The sequence below is a fragment of the Pollachius pollachius genome (genome assembly GCF_949987615.1).
Source record: "Pollachius pollachius genome assembly, chromosome: 14".
In the NCBI taxonomy this organism is placed as follows: Eukaryota; Metazoa; Chordata; class Actinopteri; order Gadiformes; family Gadidae; genus Pollachius; species Pollachius pollachius.
This window is the reverse complement of record NC_136947.1, coordinates 8,264,511-8,287,956: the sequence shown is the minus strand read 5'-3', so window position 1 is coordinate 8,287,956 and position 23,446 is coordinate 8,264,511. Positions and strand designations below refer to the sequence as shown.

The following is a 23,446-nucleotide window of genomic DNA, read 5'->3' as shown; positions in this document are numbered from 1 at the left end:
AAAATACTAGGTATAATTCACATGTCTCATTTAAATCTTTATATGATCATATAAGCTCAGCAACACAAATTATTTAGCTTTTTGAGAAACAACGTATTACAAAACATCCATCAGAATTAGAGGCAATTATCATAAGATGGCATTGTTCAGGCGGTAGCAAGGTCTGCAGACCTGTGTGGGGAAAGCTTATCTTTAGCAGGGTCTGAAATACAAGACATGGTACATGCACACAGGCAGTAGAAATGGACTAAGCTGCCATTATTTAAAAAGGCTACATTTATGAGCAGTAACTCGTCAAGACCAAAATGAACTCATAAATCAGTACATTAGATACCCTTATACTGCATGACAAGGAGGTACTCCAATGCAAATAAAAATATGAATATCATTGAAATGTTGCCTCACTAAACCATGCCTTTTAATCTTATCCAACCTCCTTAAAAAAATGTCTGGCCATACATGGTGTATTATGTTTGAGGAATTACCCTTGAAATGTTATAGTTTAAAGTGATACTGGTTTCAAGCTAGATAATATTTTAAAGCATGGATTTAAATATGCTCTTTGCGTAGCAGCTTCACCATACTTTTGTAACAGATGAAAAAGCTGTGAGACATTAAGAATAATTTCACATTCTGGATTTGCTCTACCCTTTAGCGTAATGATATTGAGGGTACTAATGGCAGGAGGACCTGTATTAAGAAGTTAACGTGGGTGATGCCTTGTTATGTAGTAAGAGATGCATGCTGGCATCTGGAAAGGGGTGGCAAATTTCTGCATATTATGTTTAGGATTCATATCTGACTGAAGATGGCGGGTTGTATTTTGAGAATTTAAAAATCTATAGCAAAACACCCTTTCTTTTAAGGGCCAAGATGCAGTCTGAACAGACTAATGCAATAATCCTTTAAAAGAAGTATACTTCATTAACTTTGGTACACATCAATTAGTACATATTAAGACACAATTCATAAGCACCAGAGCCATAAAACAATAACTTATTTAATCTTAGTGTTTTTAATTCATAATGCAATAAATACAGTACATTTTCAGATAAAATATAAGTTCTATACAGAAGAGAATAAAACACTGAGGTATTCCATTTAATTAAATTCTGTACAATTATGCTACAGGCAAATAATCCATGGCAGTAAAACCCTATGTCCAGAGACCACTATCATACGAATATAATGATTGGTCCAAATATGTAGACTTTACATGTACATATAACCTGATCCCAGTAGTCAGAGACTTTCGTCAATATTGACATGTCACATGACATTTGTGATGGTACACATGATCGTAAACACTTGTTAAATCGCTCATTTCTTTGCTTCAGCTCTTTGCCTACGAATCAGATCCGAATAAGGTCCACCTCTGCCGATCAGCTCCAGATGGGTCCCAGCCTTGGAACACAGAACAGAAATGTTGGTTATTTGCAAGTGGTTCTCTCACATCAATGTTAAAGGTGACATATTATACCACCAGGGGTGAGTGTGATTAGCCGTCACAAGCCGTTCACCTCTTCTGATTTCACAAGTGGGCGTGTCCACCTAGATGTGTTCTGGATAGATCAGTCTACCAGCCTACCCAGTGGACTGTAGCAAACGTTGCTCATCTATCCATCATACATACGTGGACACGCCCACTTGTGATGTCCGAAGAGGCAGATTTTCAAAACGGCTTGTAACGGCTAATCACACTTGCACCTGGTGGTATATTATTACCAATGACACTTTAATGTGTGACACCCACGGTAATCAAATCAACACAAGGCTTGCGGTTTTCTTTGCCTCACCTCCACAATGCGGCCGTTGCTCATGACGCAGATCAGGTCTGCCCCCTGGATGGTGCTGAGGCGGTGGGCGATGATCAGCACCGTGCGCCCTTTAGTGGCACGGTCCAGAGCCTCCTGCACCACCCGTTCTGACTCGGCGTCCAGGGCGCTGGTGGCCTCGTCCAGCACCAGGACGGTGGGGTTCTTGATCAACGCTCGGGCGATGGCGATCCGTTGCTTCTGGCCACCCGACAGGGTCACACCGCGCTCCCCTGGACGCATCGACACAGAGGATTGAAAACAGCCATACTAATCTCTGATCCATTTCATAGCAGAACCTTTGGGGGGGTGACGGCACAGAGCCAGGGCCGGAAACCGAACACTGCAAAGGGCAGAGTTGCTCCCTTGTTTCCTGTTACGTTGCAGATTTATTTTACCGTAGAAAACTAATTTGCACTTGTGGATGAAGCTTTCAGAAGAGGATTTTTTTTACAATTGCTAGTCAATACCTTTGGAAACCTTTACAAACAAGTTTTTACGGTTGACTACGGCTGGCCGAGTTTGTGTTCCACAATGACACGCTCACAGACCTCCAGCACAATGGTGGGTCATAACAAATATTAATTTTAAGAAAGTGAAAAACTCGGTTGCCCCAGATTTGAGCTGATATTTCATCCGTCCTTCGGCAATACAAAATAGCTTATCTTGAAAGGGTCATCTTACAGTGGAGCCATTGTTTAAAAAGGCTGGTTGATGGTACGTTTTTAGGTACGTAAAAGACGTAGAAGCCCACTCTTGGAAAAGCTAAGCAGACCATACCGACCACGGTGCTGTAGCCGTCTGGGAAGCTAGTGATGAAACGGTGGGCATTGGCTTGCTTGGCAGCACTGATGACCTCAGCATCTGTAGCCTCAGGCTTGCCAAAGCGGATGTTCTCCATCACAGAGGAGCCGAACAGCACAGGCTCCTATTAAAATCAAGAAGAAAAAGACAATTACCAACAGATGAGCCAGCGAGAGCAATAGGACGGTTGTACAGTTCATTATCCATGAGTGCAATTGAACGTCAAAGAAAAAAACAATCCTTACTTGATTGATAAATCCGATAACCTGTCCCCTGAGCCAGGACAGGTCAAGCGTTTGGATGTCGAGTCCGTCCAGCATGATGACTCCATTATCTGGGTCGTAGAATCGCTCCAGCAGAGCTGCCACAGTGGACTTTCCTGTGTACATTACATCAGTGTGGAAATGTGTTTATGAATGGATTAAATAGCGCAGGTTTAGGCAGGTGATTTTGCGACTTCAAGGTGAACGGTAATCACCGCTCTAGCCGGCTGTTTTTACCTCCTCCAGATTCACCGACGATGGCAACTGTTTTCGCAGGGGGCAGTGTCAGGTTGAAACCCTTTAAGATCTGATGGCCTGGTCTGGTCGGATAACTACAAACAGACAAAAACGTGTTTACTTTATCGCAAACATGGCTTTGTAATTTTCGTAGTATGTGTAGTGAACAACGGAGTACAGGTCCCTCACGTGAATGAGATGTCCATGAAATCGATCCTCCCGGTCAGGGAAGTGGAGGGGATGCGTCCGCCTCCCAGGACCTGAATGGAAGGCTCCAGGGTCATGTACTCAAACACCCTGGCCCCAGAACTCAGACCTCTCACCACCTGCGGAGCACATGTTGGATAAGAAACAGCCTTTATATTCCCTGTTAACCACCAATGAGATTGTCTTGAGAACCAAGCAAAAACTCAGAAAAAAAGTGTAGACACGGAGACATTAAATAGAAGAAATGACTCCATGGTGTCGTACATATATGTATCATGTTGTGTCATGTTGGCCTACTGACCTGCCCGAATAAGATAGAGATGCTTGCCAGAGATCTGTTGAGAAAGAGTAACATAATTGTGAAATTGAATGTGTTGATTATTGTAACGCGGTGCACTGCTGTCGGTCAGATTTAAAGAAACCCTGAGGTCTTACCTTTGGACGGTTTGAGAAGCCACCAGAAAGGACATGAGGTCGCCTGGGGACATTTCATCACCAGCCAATAGAGATCCTCCAGCGAAAATAGTCCCAAGGACAATGCCTGTGTGAACAAACAGACACATACACACAGACACCTGTTAAATGAACACAGTTCAGCAAAGCGCTTTTCAAATCAATAAAGAGATGAGAGGGAAAAACAAGACCTTACAGTTCAGAGCCACGTTTGACAGGCCTTGAAACACAGCGATTCCATTGCCCAGACTCTCATTCATTTCACAGGACTTCTCCACTTCATAGGCATATAACCTGGAAAAGAAGTAGATATTGAAGTAAATATACAATATATAATAGGGGCCAAGATGATGATGTCTGAAAAGATAATGCAATCTTTTTTTGAAAGAAGTACACTTCATTAACTTTGGTACACATCAATAAGTACATATTAAGACTATCCTCTGAGATCATCAGAGAAGAGATCATCCTCTGATCTTGAGTCAAAGAAGTAGCCTATATATGAATGAATACATATTTCACGATAACTACACTCTGGCTTACTGCAGCTCCCTTTCCTCCATGGCAAAGGCTTTAACCGTCCGCACGTTGCCTAGCGCCTCGTCAGCAACACCTGTTGCCTTGGACACCTGCAGCCTCACACAGGATCCAACATCAGATTTGAACAGAAACGGCAGAAATCGAAATAGATTCACATCACATAACAGCGAAAGCCCAGCGTTCACCAGACCTGCTCTTGAGCCAATCGAGACAACTTGCGGAGGAATGAGCCAATCAGAGCCCCGCCGCCCACTAGACAGGGCAGAACAACCACGGTCAGGCCGGTGAGTTTAGGGGAAATGATGTAGAGGGAAACGAAGCACCCAACAGTCTGGGTCAGACTCCGCAGACCCTGAGAAAGGCAAATACATACAAGAGAGCAGAGACAAGAAGGGGAGATTAGTCACATGCACATTCAATTATAGCCATTCACTGTACAAACGAAATGAAATATACTACTCCCAACTGGGACTAAATTAGGTCTGCGTACGTAAATAAGGATCGTCTACTGATAACCTATCAGCATATGTCTTTAAAACTGGAGTTTGATCTCCTATTATTTATTCGTGATTCCAACACATGATTGATGAAAACATTCAATAAACTTACTAGGCCTAGAGTAGCCTACATTATTTCTTAGCAATACACTATAAGTAGACAAACACATCTCTTGTGACTAAATTCTGAAGTATCAGTACCTGAGAGATGACCAATTTAAAAGAGGACTTGAACTCCTGAATGTCGGAAGTCAGGCGGTTCACAAGCTGCCCAGTTTTATTGGCGTCAAAGAACGCCACGTCCTGCCTAACAAAATAACAGCAAAGACACAGCAGGCATTTAGTATGACCGTTGTATAAGTGTTATACCATGGTCCTCAAGTTGGGAGTGGGTGACAAATAACATTCAAAATATATTGGTTGAGACCTAAAAGGTTTGTTAAATGATATAATGGCCACACAATAAAGCAATGTTCTCTTCCATACTATGGAAAATACGCTATTGTTTTGTTAGCATGATACAATGATGTGCTGCTGAGTCTTTGGTACAAAGGAAGAAACCGGGGGGAATTATTTACCGTAATAAAGCAGCGAAGAGGGTCTTCCTCATATCTGAGGCCACCCTCTCCCCCACCCTGGACAGCAGGATGATGTAGCCGGTGGTGAGAAGACCCTGGGAAGGAAGAGGAGGAGGAGGTGAATCAGGGATGGATTGTTCCACATTTCCACCGATTTCCATTTGTCCAATGTTTACAGTGACACCAACGGTAATCTGACTTCTAGATTCTATATTAAATTAATAATAACACTATTATTAGGTTATTCAATCCAGCATGGATTAAAAACATGTATTCACAGTAAATGTTATGATTTGACAGGTACAGATGTCGCAAATATTGAGAGCTATGAGGTTGGAATAAAACTTCTGGTTTATTCAAGGTTAAATAAGGCTATTGAGGATATCAGGAACAATGCCACTTACTTGAATACCATAGAGTCCAAGCAACTTGAGGGCGGGACCTCTGATCTCCTGAACATAGTTCCCAGTGTGTTCTCTCATGTAGCGGGCCACAATATTCACCAACTCTCCCAGTATCAAGGGGATTTGAATGTTCAGGATTGCAGCACCGAAAGCAAGCTGATTAGAGGTAAATAACTTGGTTGATTGGGATGAAAACCAACTGTCAACACATGTGTTTAACATGGAAAAGGTCTAATGTAATTATGTGACTTTAGGCTTGCTTACCACAACAGCACCGAGGAGAGCAAAGAGCTGAGGCTTGACAAATTCCCATAGAATATGCCATTTGAACTCGGGGTCGGGATCTTTAGTTGAAACCTCTGCATGGACGTTGTTATTGAAATCTGCTTCACAGTAAGCGACTCGGCCGGCGAGCCGCGCGGCTATGGTGCAGAAGGCTGGCCCCAGAATAAACTTAAGGGCCACCCCCCGGGGTTTGGACGTCCGGGGGGCTGCCTGGCGGACAGCTCTTTGGGTCAGACCCCAAATCCGACTGACGGCATTGCCAGGTTGTCGCAAAGACCTACACATGTGTGGCACATGTGATGAATACAACGGGGCTCTGAAACATAAAGAAGCGCACTTTTTAGGAATCTCTACAGCACTGCTATTTAATGACTGGCTGACCATACAGTGTTTGACTTTGAGGTGCTGTATATATCGTAATAGTGTTAATCGTTTACCAAAACCTAAATTACAAATGTATTTGTCAACAATTTCGAGTTTAGATATTGCAATTAATGTTTTATCATTGTACAGCATCGTTTAAGGACTGAAATCGGAGCACCCAAACACATCAACCAGCCGGACGGCTTATCTGTCAGTCATACCGTGGAGATTTCCATAAATCTGTGGTTTTATTTAACCGCGTGCAGAGCGACCGGACTGGTGCACCAGTGGTTGTTCTGTAACACAGTAGGTGAAGCATATTTCCCCAAGTGAAGGGTAGTACTTCTACAATGAAAGGTAATCGCTAAGCCCCACAGGTCCCAAGGAGCTACATGCGGGCTGCCATGTTGACTGTCACCCAGAGTGCATTTCTCGACCCTTGATCCTGTGGACTTTTACATAAAAAACATATAGATTTTTTTTTTTGTGAGACCACTGACTACTAATATGTGTGTCATTACGATTTCCCCCCTTGAATATTAATGCATTTTTTGTAACATTGTACACAAACTGTAATCTAACCGGATGTGACGTCTGATGAATCTCAAGCGACGTCACACATGTTTTGTTGACATTTGTTTGCGAAAGACATAACGCGAGAGAGACGCACACACACACACAGACGGTTTATTTTGGGAATCCAAATTAACCTCACACAACACATCCCAGCCCTCCCGAAAAACAAATACACACACCCGCCGCAGTCCACCATAAAGCCAACGGGGAAAAGCTCAACGGGGAACCAAGTCCGACGTCTAGCGCTAGCGAGGAGCAGAGCAGGATTGGAACAAAACAAACCGCGTCCTCCGCCGAGCGGCTGAATCATCCAGGGGCTAGCCAGTAGCCTGTCAGCTGGACGTGTTGACCTAGCTCTCCCCCCCTGCAGGGGAACACCACAGCTCAGGGCGATGTGGTGGAGCTCCGTCTAGGCTGTAGGCAGTATTGGTTGGTTAACCTATAGAGGAGTGCGTGTCGGCGGTGCCCGCTTCAGACCGAGCCCGGGATGGTGGTGTGTGACCCCGGCTGTCACGCTAGCACACGGCGCCGTTAGCTTGTTTTCCCAGCCCGCACATTATCTATAAAAAAAATACAAGGGACTGTAGTATTAAAATAAAATAAAATAAAGGGTTGAGGACTCGCTTGATACCCCGGGGAAGGGGGTGAAGAATGTGAAGGACAATGGCCAACTTTGAAGCTTACCAGGAGTACCAGAGGATTGAGGACTTTGAGGAGGACTCGCCGCCAGGGGAGGAGGATTTGTTGGTGCATGTGCCAGAAGGCCTGAAGGGTACACAGCTCTCCTCAAAATACACGTTTCATGTCAATGTGCAATACTGTACAGTTTATAGTTGAACTCGCTTGCTTTTAATGTCCCCGCTTTCAGGTTTGTAGCTGGTGATACAGTATGCATCTAACATGCACCGTTTGTCTTGCAGACTCATGGCACCACATCAAGAACCTGGATAACTTCTTCACGAGAATATCCTTTGAATTTCGGGGTCGAGGTTGGTGGTAGTATTAGTACTTCGTAATAATGAGTAGGCTGCTTGTAAATGTGGCTCTCAAATGGGCCGATGGTGGCTGCCTGACGGATGATGTTGACATGACAGTGAACAGCATTGAGGATGTCTTATTTGTAATGTTGTAACGGAAAAATAACAATTTTCCTCAAGGTGAAATGTACTGTAGTGTCATTTGGAATAGTGGAACTGTCTGTCATACTTTTCAGGTGGTGTTTATAAGTATATTCCTTAATTGACTGTCCACATCTATAATTTCCATCAGAAGAATGGCTTTGCCTGTATGATGTTGTCAGAGTTCTTCGAACTGATGTACGTATTATTCTTTTTTTTTTAAAAAAACTGATTAGGATCAAAAAGCTTGAATATTAGTGTCAAGTAAAACAATTACTTGCAGAACATTGAATTTGATCTCAGCTGTAAAGAACCTTGATGCTGAATAGTCTTCAGGACTATATATGATTGATCTAAATTACAATGTCTATCATATCTACACACACAGTCACAAAAGTGTGTTAAATAATCTGTTTTTAACAGAGTTAATTAAGAGTTTTTGACAGTCAACTGTCAGTAATATAATTTCAACGACTCTTATAAATGTCAAATCTGTGTGTGTCCTCTTAAGAACCTGGAGAACTTATCCCCATACATATTGTTAACATGCACAATCTCATCACAGTCAGTTCCTGTTTGTGGTCACATTCACAACGTTCCTCTTCAACTGTGTGGAGTATGACATCTTATTCGCCAACCGGGCAGTCAATCACACCGGGCCGAGCCAGAACCCATTGGACAGGAACAAAGTCACACTCCCTGATGCTCTCCTGCCTAGCCAGCAGTGCACTGAGAAGTAAGTGTGTTTCCATCCGCAGATACCGTAATGTGTATCGCTGTGTGTTGTGTTCATGTGAAATGTTGTGCAGTCATAAGTACACCTGTCTACTTTGCGCTAATGTAAGAGGATTAGGTCAAGTTAAATGTTGTTTTTACAAGCACTAGGGTGTAAAATATAATGGCAATCACAATTGATAAAGTAGTGTGAATAAATCATTAATTCTTCCTTATACAGTAATATTCTGCCTTTTAAAATAGGCTGTTTGTTCATTGGTTTGTGTGACATGTGTTTAGAGTACACATTGACAGGCATGTCATTTAGGACAGTCATAGTCCCCCTTCTATGTACCATTTTGTGTTCAGATCTTTATCACAGCGATGGTCTCAAAGGGTGTCACAGGACAACAGATGGAAATTAGCCCCTGGGCCACAATCTGGCACATTTATGTGTACTACTGTACATGTTTATTAATGTGCATTGTCCTGAAATAAACAAATAGGACCGCAGTCAAATTACAATAGATGGCGATATTTTAAAACATGTATGCTCATTGTTTTATAGGGTATTTTCTACAGCTGTTGAGTTAACAGATTTTGATGAAATAACTATATTTAAGCTTCACCCAATAACAATCAGTCGCTATTATTATTTGTCAGATTGACCCAATTTGACCACATCTTCTTTTTCAAGACAATAACAAGACATATGTTGGCTCGCTCTCGGCCATAAATACACATTATGAGTGGTGTGGAAAAACAAGTGTGTTGTTAGAGAGTACTGATCATACAACTCACCCCGGTGACTACATTTTGCGGTAGATTCTTGTGACCTAATGACCCTTTAGTACTTTCAATCATGGAAACAATGGTTAGTTCTGGGCTGATGTATAAAGAAGAGCCAGCGGTACTTTGCTTTATTGGTTCATTTGCGGAAATTACCGGTACACTGAGTTCCAGCCTTCGAGTATTCAGAAATTGCGCAAGATTGAGACATTACATCTTGAACGGCGTCACCGAGATCAACAATAACAAGTTGCAATAGTCTGGCACTGGGGATGTTTCCCTTGGGTGCTATTCATGCTCAGCGTTCATGAACACACACACATGCCCCACGCTGTCACTGATATCCTCAATGTGGTGAAACTGGTCAACCGAGTAGGGAACCTGACAGCTCAGCTAGACCATCCATGCCTGACGACCACATGGTGTACACACACACACACACACACACACACACACTATGTGTCGCCAAGACACACAACTCTCAGCCAGCACACTGCCGGTCTGACTCCAGCATCGCAACAGTTCCTTCCTCTGGTTGTTTTCCTCATAGCCACACTCACGGCTCTCATCGATTTGGCTCCTGCTGCCCACCATAGTTAAGTGGCTGTTTATATCAGGGCTTAATGACGCACAGTTGAAGCTGGGCATTCTAACTTTAGAACGCCATGACCGGCAGTCTGGAACAATCTCAAACTGCTCTCGGTGAAGACCTATAATCCCAGAAGATTGTTTTTGGGAACATTGAGACATTTTCTCCTGTCCACTGTAATTCAAAAGATAAAGTGTAGGTGACCTCCGACTCTGCCAACAGTGTGTGTGTGTGTTGCGCTGACATTAACTGTGTATATTGGGGATTTTTATTCGTGGCTGCCTTGAACGATATCCAATGGATTTATTAATGGTTTCGTTTTCTTCAAACTTTATTTATTTTTAGTATTAAGCTGTTGGCTGGGACTCTGTAGAATATATTAAACAAAAACCAAGCATAACAAAAATTGCATGGTGCGTCATTGCTTTCTCACGATTTCTGTTGCGTATGCTGAATATTGGATGTAAATTAATCGTGCCTTTTAGTGCAAGTGTTGCCATACCTTTACAGTTAGTCTGTCTACCACCTTGTGTTTCAAGCAATCATTTCACATGATTTATACGTCGATCTCTTATTTGTATTCAGCATCCAGGAAAACAGCTGGATCATATTCCTCCTGATCATGGCAGCCATCTTCTGGATCTACCGGTTGGTCAAAGTCTTCTGCAACATCCTCAGCTACTGGGAGATCCGGCAGTTCTACATCAAAGCGTTGAAGATTAGGATGGTAAGACCCACTGCTCGATCCACACCTGTATGTCGGATTAAAGGACAACTTCAGGATTTTTTAATCTTTTTTTAATGCACTGCATTTAAAAAGCGCTTTTATAACCAGTGGCCCCTCAAAGTGCTTTACGACATTGCCTAACATTCACCGCTCATGCACACATTCACACACCGACGCCTGTGTCAGCCTTACAAGGCGACAGCCAGACACCTCGACACAGGACCCGGGGATCAATCTAACAACCTTCAGGTTACCAGCCAACCCGCTCTACCTCCTGCCGCCCCCTTTTCCTTAATTCTCGGTCTAAATGACGAATGTGGACAACAATCTTTTAAATTGGTCACGTATGGAGCGCGGTAGCTTCCGCCGTTGCAGCTGCGAAACAGGCTTGTTGTCGGCAATAGTCACTCATTCCATAATGATGGTGAGAATATGGTCCAGGTGGAAGAATTGATCCTTTAAAAACACAGACCTTTGGGCTCGGTGGCTCAACCCACTGAGCCGCGGACCACATGGGAGAAACACCTTGTAGCGACACGCATCATTTAGATATCCTTTTTTATATAATGGTTTGACCCGGGGATGTGTCCAGAGGGCATCGAGAACGCTGAATTGGCTCAAAAACATAAAGGACAGTACTTTGTCATTTAACTGCGTGTCCTGTGAACCGTTCCAGGACGAGCTGTGCAACTTCACGTGGCAGGAGGTACAGGACCGGCTCATCAGCCTGCAGCGGGAGCAGCAGATGTGCATCCACAAGAAGGAGCTGACGGAGCTGGACATCTACCACCGCATCCTGCGCTTCAAGAACTACATGGTGGCCATGGTCAACAAGTCCCTGCTGCCCGTGCACCTGCAGCTCCCCCTGCTGGGCGACATCGTGTTCCTCACGCAGGGCCTCAAGTACAACTTTGAGCTCATCCTGTTCTGGGGGCCCGGCTCGCTGTTCCAGAACAAGTGGAACCTGCACCCCAAGTACAAGCGGGCGGGGAACCGGCTGGAGCTGGCCCAGCAGCTGAGCCGGGTCATCCTGCTGATGGGCCTGGCCAACCTGCTGCTGTGCCCCTTCATCCTGGTGTGGCAGGTGCTGTACGCCTTCTTCAGCTACACGGAGGTGATCCGCCGCGAGCCCGGCAGCCTGGGCGCGCGCCGCTGGTCCCTGTACGGCCGGCTGTACCTGCGCCACTTCAACGAGCTGAACCACGAGCTGCACGGGCGGCTGGGCCGCGGTTACAAGCCCACCTCCAAGTACATGAACTCCTTCACGGCGCCGCTCATGTCCGTGCTGGCCAAGAACGTGGCCTTCTTCTCGGGCTCGGTGCTGGCGGTGCTGATCGCGCTGACGGTGTACGACGAGGACGTGCTGACGGTGCAGCACATCCTGACGGCCATCACCGTGCTGGGCGTGGTCATCACCATCACCAGGTAGGCCGGGCGGGGGGGCATGGGGGTCAGGGGACGCGTTGAATAGGGCGGAGGGTCAGGGGAGGGGGGGTTTGGGGTCAGGGGACGCGTTGAATAGGGTGGAGGGTCAGGGGTTGGGGGTCAGGGGACGCGTTGAATAGGGCGGAGGGGGTCGTTGGTTTATTCCCGAATGCTGCTTTTTCGAAACAGTTTTCTTTAATGTCTGATCGTTTTTATTATATTATCTTCTGTTATAAATACTTTTTAAAGTGTGTTTGCATAATAAATATTGTTATATATTCATAATAACAATAATTGATATGCCATAAGGTGGACCTGTTTATCCAACTGTCTTACAATACCTTGAGTGAGTGCATTTCTACGGAAAGGCATCTTCGGCCACAACGGGAACCGAACCCCTGACCCATGGCAGAAACAGTGGCGTACCCTCGCGTCACACCACAGGAACAGGGCTAATCCTCTGTGCCTGCTGCTCTGCCACACCCAGGTCGTTCATCCCCGACGAGCACATGGTGTGGTGTCCGGAGCAGCTGCTGCAGTGCGTTCTGGCCCACATCCACTACATGCCGGACCACTGGAGGGGCCACGCCAACAAGGGCGAGACCAGGGACGAGGTGGCCCAGCTGTTCCAGTACAAAGCGGTGAGCGACGAGTTGGGCTGAACGATTTCATATTGCGATTGCAATTAAGCATGCGATTTTTATTTTTCAAAGTCCCTTATGTTCTGTATTATTCAATAAAAAAGCAATAAATCCTATCGTGTGACCAACACAACATTGGAAGCAGTCAATATACGCTGCTCTTTCCTTTAGGCCAGACCTATGTGTTGAGATTAATTGATGCATGAATTGATATTATTACATCTTTATTCAACTATTGAATTGTAAAAGAAAAATAAATACTTATACTGACTAGAGATTAGTAAGATTTGTAACTAATTAAAGAAAACACATTTTATTAATCGCAGCCTTTCATTTAGGTGAGCTCTTAAAATAAAGGCTTAGGACGAAATGTTATGTTATGTCTCGTTCCATGTGTCAGGTATTCATCCTGGAGGAGCTGCTGAGTCCCATCGTGACTCCCTTCGTCCTCATCTTCCTGCTGAGGAACAAGTCCCTGGAGATCATCGACTTCTTCCGGAACTTCACCGTGGAGGTGGTCGGCGTCGGGGACATCTGCTCCTTCGCCCAGATGGATATCCGACGCCACGGCAACCCAATGGCAAGGCCCCCGTTTTGTTCTTCCACGTCATTCCTTACAGTTTACTCCGCATGGCATGCTGTCTGTAAATCCTCATCCAAGTGTAAACTCAACTGTAAAGTGTAAAAGTGTAGTCCTGTGTCGTACGGCTTTGCGTATAAGTCACCCGGTAGATGCAGCACATATCATTAAACAGAAGGTGGGCAATAGGGGTAGGGCATCTTCCTCTCGGGTCTACAGTCGGGCTATGGCCATTGGGGATTCAACCTAGCTAGCATACCACGGCACAGAATCAAGCGGTTAGTGTTGAAGCCGTGGTAAGTCTTCTGTCTGTGCAGAAGACTAACCGCTTTGTCCGTAGGACAGAAAAAAGTAAATCTAGTTTAACAAAAAAGGATCCGTCATGTCTTTGTTCATCTTTCCAAGTGTCAGGATCCTAACGTTTCCCTCACCCTGCAGTGGATGTCGGAGGGCCGCACAGAGGCGTCCGTCTACCAGCAGGCGGAGAACGGCAAGACGGAGCTGTCGCTCATGCACTTCACCATCAAGAACCCGCGCTGGCAGCCCCCGCAGGACGCCTCCATGTTCATCAGCCACCTGAAGGAGAAGGTGCAGCAGGACGCCCAGGGCGGCCCCTCCACCCAGCTGCTGCTGTCGGAGGCCCCGCTCTGCGGCTCGCTGCTGCTGTCCAACGAAGCCGGCTCTGGGGTGAGAGGACGTGTGGGCTGGGGGCTTGGTTCTTTATTGGTGTAAATTTACATTTCCATAAAAAATATTGTTTTCTAATTGCATCACCTATATATATATATATATATATATATATATATATATATATATATATATATATATATATATATATATATATCTCTGAGCAAGGGCAACATGAAATTATTCACAAAGAACATTGATCTGAAATGATCATGGAGTGAAAAGATAAATCGATTACTAATAATGGTAATTCTAAATGATTGACAATTCAGAATCGTCGCACTGATTGGATGATCACACGGCGGCCCCACCCTAACGCTGCTCTTCCCCCCCCCAGCCTGACAACCTTCTGGCCAGCGTCCTGGCCCACCCGGTGCTGACCGCGTCGGGGCTGCCTGGCCGGGACCGCGGCTTCCTCCCGCCCAGCACGGCGGCGTCAGCGGCGGCCAGCGTCTTGGCCTCACTGTCCGCCTCGCAGCTCCACCCCCAACCCGGCCGCAGCCGCTCCCTGAACCCCCTGCACCCCGACAGCCCCCTGTACGCCAGCGACCGCACCGTCATGGACAGGTGGCCCCCTCCACTCTTCTTCTCCTCCTCCTCCTCCTCCCGCATGTCATTGCACCTTAAAATCAAAGAAAGACACAGTGAATGAAACCACCTAAGGCGTTCTGTGACTTTAGACTATGGCAATATTTGTGTTCAAATATTGCCAGTTAATACTGACACATTACAATGTGACAATGAATGTGGTTAGGGATAGGCTTGAAACAACGCCATTCTAAGGGAATCACTCAACACAGCTGAATGGTGTTCTCAAAATAATGCTTGCCTAGTGGTAACTTGAGACAGAACTGCTGATATACAGTATAATGACCTTGACAAATTGACTGCCAGCTTATATATCAGCCTCACCATGAGCCCAGCCATTTCACCAATAAACAATCAATCATGATGCTATATTTTATATGAGACCACTTTTCTGTTTGGATAATTATCATGGTCAAGAGAATAGGTCAAGATATAGCTCATCACTAAGATGAGATGTATCTGAGTTCACCTCTTGACATGTATCTGAATTCACCGGGATGACATGCTGCTGAATTCACCTTGACGACGTAAAGCTGAATTCAGCTTGACGATGTATAGCTGAATTCACCTAGATGGCATATAGCTGAATTCGCCTCGACGACGTGTAGCTTAATTCACCTCAATGACATGTAGCTGAATTCACCTTGACGACGTATAGCTGAATTCACCTTTACGACGTATAGCGGAATTCATCTTGACAACATGTACCTCAATTCTCCTTGATGACATGCTGCTGAATTCACCTTGACGACGTGTATCTGAATTCAGGTGAAGGTGCTCAGAATGATAATGGCTGAATAACTGCTGTGTCTCTCCGCAGCATGTCCAACAGCGACGCGCGGTTCCGCAGCAGCACGATGCTCTCAGAGTTCTCCTCGGCGGAGATGAGCCTCCACGCCATCTACATGCACGAGGTAACACGATTTTATCTGCCGATATTGGCCTATCACAGATATATCGGTATCGTCGTTGTGTTTGCCGATATGCACAGATAGGAAATCATTAGTAATGGTGTAGATCTATTAGCGTAAACACCTCTTTAAAACTCTAAAACCTCTAAACGGAGCACATCCGCGTCCCAACACCAACGACTCTAGTAATGGCTCTGGTACATGTATATACCTATTAATCATGCTTGTGTTCCCAGGTCCACCAGCAAAACTCGGCGCCCCAGAGGACTTCAGGGCAGGGCCAGCACCCCGTGCCCATGAGAGAGCTCCACACTGACCCTGGTAAATCAGAAGCTATCTGTGTGTCCGTGTCTGAACAGCATGTGTCTGTTATGAACGGCCCCCTCTTATCGAGTTCACTGTCAACGCGCGCCACTGTTCTGAGAAGCTTGTGAAGAGGCGTCAGTGTCTCGCGGGGTTTAATCAATCCTCCGGCGCCCTCGGGGTAACCACTCTGTCCCTTCCTCGGTTTAGCGCTCATGCCGTGACAGAAATGAACCGCGGTCCTCCTTAGCTACTTCAACGTTTGTCTTAGAGACTTCGTCAATCGTCACGTAACGCAGGGAAAAACATCTCCGCCGTGGACCTTGCTCCGGTTGTTGCCATGGAAACTGGCACAAATCCACGCGCATTTCCATGGCGACGACTTCCAGCTCTCCAATGTTCTTTAAATGGCGCCTGCTCTTCCGAACCCTCTTTACTCCGGTCCTCAGGTGCGCCTCACTCACACAGCCTCCACTCAGCGGCCGGCCTCGCCGGGCCCAGCACCCTGGGGGGCTGGAGGGAGGAAGAGGAAGAGGAGGAGGACGAGGGAGAAGAGGAGGCGATCGTCAGTGGGTCCGCTCCCCAACCAGACGGCAGGAGTAGCTGCTGAAGTGCCTTCTACCATAGGGTACGGGCTGCACACGGTTAAAACCGGTCACACCAGAGCCTCGCGTTCTCCTTAAAGTTCCTTTAACGGAGAGCGACAAAAATGTCAATTTTTTCTATGTATAATATCTGTGAAGCCCAAGAATATATGCGCTCTGATCAATGTTTTCTCTTCCCCTTTTTAGTGTTTACACTTTCCTTTTGTTCGACGAACACTGTGGCCTTAGTGGATCTCCGCGGGGGGGATGCTTTGATTGGACCTTTAAAGCCGTCACTCAAGAGTTTTCAGGCGGTCGGGACTTGATTGGACACTGACCCCCTGTCGGCGCGCCACCACGCCCCTCCTACACCGTCCCGTCAGGCGAAACATGGCAGGGAAAAAAACAAGTCTTCCATCGTCTTTCTTCATCTCTATGCCATGACTCAGTATGTATTTATAAATGTTGCGCTCTAATCCTACGGAGTGTTTTGTGTGTGTGTGTGTGTGTGTGTGTGTGTGTGTGTGTGTGTGTGAGGGTGTGAGAACGAGAGAGAGATGCGGGGCTGATCACTACAGTGTCCAATGCAACCTGCATATCAACAGACATTGAAGTCTCAGCAGAAGGAGCTATCTGAACCGTTCAGTGTTGAGGTGGTGATCTCTGTCTCTCAGAGCGTTGAAAGCAGCATCCACTTTTACTTTACCTTTTAAGAGCAAGAAGGTCCATTTTCTCATTTTAACTCTAGTAGACTTTATGAGCTTTTACCTGTTGTTCATCTAGATCGTTTTGCTTTTCTTCATCGCCAGAGGGCCTCTGAGAGAGAACAAGCAGTGAGGCGTCTGCTGCCGTGCTATCTGAGGGGTCGTTTATGCATATTTTATCGGACTTGACAACGGGCCTGCTGGGCTTGAGTATAATAGGACTTTAAACTGGAGGAAAGGTATGCTTTAAAGCTGCTCCTTTTTTTATTTTGGTCCTCAAAATGTACCATTTGAGACCTAGTATTACTATCTCTGAAACCTTCTATATATTGATTACCGCTAAGACAGGATTCAAAGTGCCATTTAAAAGTCACGTTACAATTTAATCCAGAAAGTAGTATAATTAGGCAGTTGTTTATTAGCATAAACACAAATAACCCGCTAAAGCTAACCAAAATAGGTAGGTCTGAAGTAGATGAGGTCTACACTAAATGTTTTTAATGTGAATCCTAGACGTCAGGAGGATTGGTTCTATTATTTCTGCCACAGCTACAGTACATTTATTCATCAGGCAGATCTAGGGAAATTATATCAACACATCTATGTATCAAAGTCCACATTACAGAATGCAGTTCAAAGATTGCAACGCAAAGGCTTTTAAGGATAAGTGTATATACTAGCTTTGATTTTCCACATTCTGAATACAATAATTGCCCTCTCCCAACCCCTTAAAAAGGATTATGCAAACGTTGGATATTTGTGATGCAGATTTGATCACAGTGATTATAAGGTTGTGAGCTGCTCAGCAAACGATTATGTTTTGCTTGTGAAACAGCATGTTCTCTTTGGTTTGAGCTTTTCATGTAGGTTTAGTCTAAAATAATAACAATTCTCAATTTCTCATCAATCAGTTCATTTTATATTAGATTTATTTGATTGTGTACATCATTTCATATTTCTTTAAAATATTGATTTATCCCATATTCAACTGTCGAGACAACATTGAACAGGCAATATTGTGATAGGTGAAATTCATGCACAAGAGCATATTTTCAGTTTCAGTTTTCAGTGAAAGAAAAAGCTAATTAGAGCAGCATGCGTTTTGCGCGACTCTTCACATGTGCTCCATTGAAAACGTAGAAGGTGTATCTACTTGCATTGCTTCCTAAACCATTATCCTGTATTCTTCTGTTATACCACTGTCAGACTTCTGAGAGCAAAGCAAAGGTATCGCTCTCCCAAGTGCTGCTTTGTGTTTTGTAACGTGTTTGTGTGCGTGTGCGTTTGGTGTTTTTGAAAGAATAGGTTTTGACATAGGCTGCACATTTATACTATCACACGACTCAGCATTTTGCACTGACGGAATGAGAAAAGACGTTATCAAAAGTCTGGTGTAACTTGCATCAGCGGCGTCGTTTCAGGTGGGTTGTGTCTCCGGAAAGGGACAGAGAGTTAGTGTCCCGCCCGTGAATGACCTCGCTCACTGTTTGTGTGTGTGTATGTATATATATATATATATATATATATATATATATATATATATATATATATATATGAGCATCGCATTGAGATCGCCGTGGTCGTCCTCACCGAGCGATCCGCAAAGCACTGTGGCTGTCGTGTACCTCTGGTTTCGTGAACGTTTTCACATGACACAAGACGACGTGTCGCACCGTGGAGTATTTCTTTCTGTTGGGATTTGTTTTGAAATTTATGTTTACAGACTTGTAGACAGTTGGATCTACACTCTATCTGATTCCCCATCATATTTAATGCCCTCCATATCGACACTTTTGTTCTGTTTTCACCAGTGCCTTAGGGCGTAGTCTTATTATTTCCACCCCGAACAAGCATGTTTTTTCCGTTCACACCTTTTTAGCAGCACATATGTACAGTATTTATTTATTTTCAGTTTTTTCTGCAAGATGGTCGTGTTGTAGTATCACGTGGGAGTCGTACTCTGGTATCGTGGATGTGGCTTGTGTAACGTCAGTGGAAAACGGGACATCGTGTCTAAAGTCTGTCTTCACAGGAGTGTGTTCACTAACACCAACTGTTGAACCCTGTCATATCCTGGCTTACTCACTATAATCCAGTCTAAGAATCCATATCGACAGAGACAAGGTGCTATGTTTCAATCCTACAGTGTTGGATTGGTTTTTATGTTTTTTTTTTGTTACACATTTGCTTTTGTTTTGTTTTTGCGTGATGAAGAAACACAGGCTGATAATAAAACTTGCCAAAAGAACTTATTTTTCAGCTGAGCTTTACAATGAAAATATTGTTTTCCTGTAAGTTAATAGAGAAGCGAATCATATTTTGAGGGTATTTAATCTTTGAAGTGTGTATGGACATGTCGATTTAAAATAAAATAAAATGTGTAAACATAAGTTTACAATGTTCAATGTTCCAAACTGGGAAAATCAGGGTGCGTCGAGTCTTCTATGAGGCCACAACAACGCACACCCTATCTGTTTCAAAGTGGTCTTAGATTGTATGGTAAATCTCAAAGTGTATTTTAAAACTCCCTTTGTGGGATTAGCCTAATATCATTGCAGCATATTTACCACCCATTTGCCAGATGTTGTTTTTCTTTGGAGTACAGGAACCTGATACTTGGCGTTGTAAAAAAGATTATAAGCACATTTTTCTATTTTTTCTTTTTATTATGAAAACAGATACTTTATGGGTGAGCAATCAAATCTATAAAAAGGAATTGAACAAACAAAACAAGTTTTTCACTATTTGAAAATGCAACATAAATCAAGAAAATAAGTGAGACAGGCTCAAGCAAATGCGCTGCTACCTTTTCCCTTGACTTAAAGCAGGCTTAGCTATAGGCAGTTTATGCTGTAAGCGTTCCGCCACTTTTTCTGTTTCCGGCGATGGTAGAACCACGCCCTGAACGACCTCCCTTGGATCCTCTGGACCCCCTGGAGCCTCTGGATCTCCCACGGGCCCCCCATCCTGATCTACGGCCAGACCTGCTCCTTCTCACTCTGGTCTGTTATCAGGAGATGGCACAGAAATGGATGCAGGGTTAAAGAGGTGAGGATTCAGATTGGTTCGAGGTCGAGACAATAGAGTGAAAGAAATACAGATTCAACAATTTGTCACTGCTTAAAATAATGTATTCCGCTTAATAAAATAATTTAGCATTCTTGATAGTTACATTAACTACTGTACTGTTTAACTACTAGGGAAACTGCACACACATCATTACATGTGAATGTGATGTTCTTCATGAATCATAGGGAGACCATCACATCATTACATGTGAATGTGATGTTCATGAATCACATGGATATCATTACATTTGAATGTGATGTTCTTCATGAATCGAATGGAGACCATCACATCCTTCCATTTGAATGTGATGTTCTTCATGAATCATAAGAATAGCATTCTCATCAGCTCTGCATAGATACATCATTTTTTTTAAAGTTTGGATACGCCTTACCAGGGAGGCCTCCTTGATTGCAGCATCACAGTTGAACTGAAAGCCTTGAATGTCAGCATCTTGGTTTATGTAGCTCAGCGTGAAATTGCAATTCATAATTTTCTGGAAAAGACCAAAATGTGGAAATAGTTCATTACAATTTCAAAATAGCATCTGTCATGTGAATCTAACATTACTAAAAAGACACTCTTTTCAAGAAAGGACATGCTTACCCCGTTTTCCTTCAGAGGACATTGCTGGCCGGGCATGGAAGTGTTCACTTGGCTGCAGTCTAACTCTTGTGCAGGGAATGTCATTTTTCTCACTGACATTGTGGACAGGTCCACATCCTCTGGATATACCTATATCAAAGATAGACATAGTTCACGTTAATGCAATAGTAGCCATCTTTCATTTCAGCATTAAATTGCATTATAGACATGCCATCAAGACAAAGTGCTGAAGCTATTTTCCATGCTTACAGTTTCAACTTGAAGCTGGTCCAGCAGGGGGCGGTAGTTGTTCAGAGGGAAGATAAAGGGGTCCGGGATCATCTGAGCCTCCACCAGCAAGGTAACCGCAGCGAAGCACAACAATCTCATCTGAGTCGTCATTTTCAGTTTGGCTTTATGCTGAACAATTCAGAACTCAACTGGTGGAGAACGAGAGCCTGAGCGGTTTTTATATAGGCTGTTGATTATTGAGCCACCTCGACGAAACTTCCAGCCTTGAGCAATCCGTGTGTTTTTTCGGTGCCTCCCTGTGGCGTTATGTTGGCCTATTTTACGGGAAGTGTCGAGACTTCGGGGCATTTCAATAATTATTAAGCCCTTCTGTTATTAAGATGCAAATGTACAAATGTGTCCGCACCAACTGCATGGATTATACAATGCATACAATTGCATTGAGTGAGTCCACAGAGGAGTGGATATATCCTGTTTAATAGTCTGGAGACCTACCTTATTATTATTTTTTATTTGAACACAGTTTGGATATTCTCTCTGCGATTTATTATTTTAATTGACTTGTTCCGATTTTTTGCTCGTCATATAATGCAGAATGATTAACAAACAACTGCACTTTCAACTTTTTTTTTTTAATCTTTGGGGTGCAACACGATTCTAGTTAGGTAACGTTAGTCCTGTTTATTTTCTCTGATTCATTGGTAGGTCAAAAAATAAATGCAAGTCTGTCTCTGTTAAATGCAATTTTAAAGATGTAATTTGACAGACTTTTTGACAGATCGTTTTAAGAGTTTTCATTAACACATGTATTTTAAATATCTCCAGTACAAGCAAAACATTTACGAAACAGAGGGAACATATCCCATATTGCGAAACATGTTCTGAAATCGCAATGCTCTTGAAATACCCCCACAGGCAAAAGCTGCACAAAACTGCACTTTACATAAACACACCGTATGTGTTTATGTAAGTTGTCCATGATGATTGCACGTTACATAAACCCTTGCACAATATCATTATTGCAAAAAAAATTACAAGAGGACATGTTGGGCAAGACCATTTACAGAAACAACAACAGAGAGAGGCTTTATACAGGGAGAGAACGGAACACAAATGCTTTATCTAACAAACTGGAAGAGAAGAAAATATGTTTCTGACGGGAGAGGCCTTTGCAGAATCCTAAATGACGAGGAAGACATACTTGAAAGAATAGCGTAGAGAGATGTGAGAAGCCAGTGGGATTGAGACAGCACAGGCCTAGTCAAAAAAAAGGAAGAGATAGGAACTGTCTGTGGCACTAACAACAAGAAGGGTACATTGTTGTTACCTTTCTTTATTAAAACATTCAGCTTCAGAGTGGCTGGGCCTTCGCGAGATGGAAACGCAAAACCATTTATGTGTACAAAAATAAATAACACATTTAACTGCTCAACATCTGAAAAACTGTTGACTGAAAACCCGTCCATTTGATCATGTGTTTTACATTTTGGTCACTCAATGATCATAGTTTCCCAGGGGAACATTCAATCCATGCAACACAGCTACATGCATTGTCCCAGTCTGGTCTTTTCCCAGGCTCAATCCTGCTCTACCAACCGCCATACGGTTATCTGAATAACTGGAAGGGAAATAGTGAGTCATGTGTGAGTGAAGAGGACGGACAGATAAAGGCTTGTATTTATTAGCCTCTACTTCAGATAAAGCCTTGTATTAATAAGCATCTACTGCAACTCCAGGGCCCTATTATAGTCCTATCTTTGCTTGGTATTAATCTGCAATACCAGCCAACAGAAGACGTCAGTTGTTTTACATCTATTTATGTGATACTATACTATCATAAACGAATGGCCTGTGTTTATCTTTTGGAGAGGTTTTTAGAATTGTGTTCAGTATTTGTTACTTACAGCTTTTTTCTTCCCTGCATAACTTCCCTTTTGTTGCTTAAGATACTTTCTCACGTGACGGTAACACTTTGCAAATAAGGGTAGGCTACATTAACTAACATTATTTAACTTACATTGATAAGCATTGTTGTATTGCTTTAGCATAGGGGTTACATTTAAGGTTAGGGTTACTAAATAATGTATAAATGAATACCTTAGTTAACACCATAGCCTTCGTAAACATGAACACCTTTAGTAAACATAGAAAATATTAGTAAA

At 43.8% G+C, this 23,446-nt stretch overlaps 2 protein-coding genes and 1 long non-coding RNA gene across 3 annotated transcripts; 1 reads left to right on the top strand and 2 right to left on the bottom strand.

The window, feature by feature from the left end:
- Positions 1 to 1,093: 1,093 nt before the first annotated feature.
- On the bottom strand, positions 1,094 to 6,835 carry abcb8 (ATP-binding cassette, sub-family B (MDR/TAP), member 8). The gene is made up of 16 exons (XM_079751473.1): positions 6,667 to 6,835; positions 6,062 to 6,398; positions 5,798 to 5,953; positions 5,394 to 5,488; positions 5,017 to 5,122; positions 4,509 to 4,670; positions 4,322 to 4,407; positions 3,975 to 4,072; positions 3,761 to 3,866; positions 3,627 to 3,660; positions 3,308 to 3,444; positions 3,119 to 3,213; positions 2,864 to 2,997; positions 2,595 to 2,742; positions 1,797 to 2,047; positions 1,094 to 1,404 (listed from the first exon to the last, which is right to left on the bottom strand). The coding sequence occupies exons 1-16, from the start codon at positions 6,762 to 6,764 to the stop codon at positions 1,321 to 1,323; spliced, it is 2,127 nt and encodes a 708-aa protein (XP_079607599.1). The 5' UTR covers positions 6,765 to 6,835; the 3' UTR covers positions 1,094 to 1,320.
- A 270-nt stretch (positions 6,836 to 7,105) lies between these two features.
- atg9b (autophagy related 9B) lies at positions 7,106 to 18,867 on the top strand. Its single transcript, XM_079750432.1, has 14 exons — positions 7,106 to 7,793; positions 7,942 to 7,987; positions 8,275 to 8,337; positions 8,705 to 8,875; positions 10,817 to 10,958; positions 11,635 to 12,383; positions 12,871 to 13,024; positions 13,425 to 13,604; positions 14,043 to 14,291; positions 14,629 to 14,858; positions 15,700 to 15,793; positions 16,027 to 16,111; positions 16,543 to 16,721; positions 16,885 to 18,867. The coding sequence occupies exons 1-13, from the start codon at positions 7,685 to 7,687 to the stop codon at positions 16,701 to 16,703; spliced, it is 2,433 nt and encodes an 810-aa protein (XP_079606558.1). The 5' UTR covers positions 7,106 to 7,684; the 3' UTR covers positions 16,704 to 16,721; positions 16,885 to 18,867.
- Positions 18,868 to 20,046: 1,179 nt separating this feature from the next.
- LOC307086493 lies at positions 20,047 to 21,460 on the bottom strand. The gene is made up of 4 exons (XR_013812437.1): positions 21,303 to 21,460; positions 21,054 to 21,182; positions 20,842 to 20,943; positions 20,047 to 20,385 (listed from the first exon to the last, which is right to left on the bottom strand). It is a non-coding gene; the product is annotated as an uncharacterized lncRNA (long non-coding RNA).
- Positions 21,461 to 23,446: the final 1,986 nt, after the last annotated feature.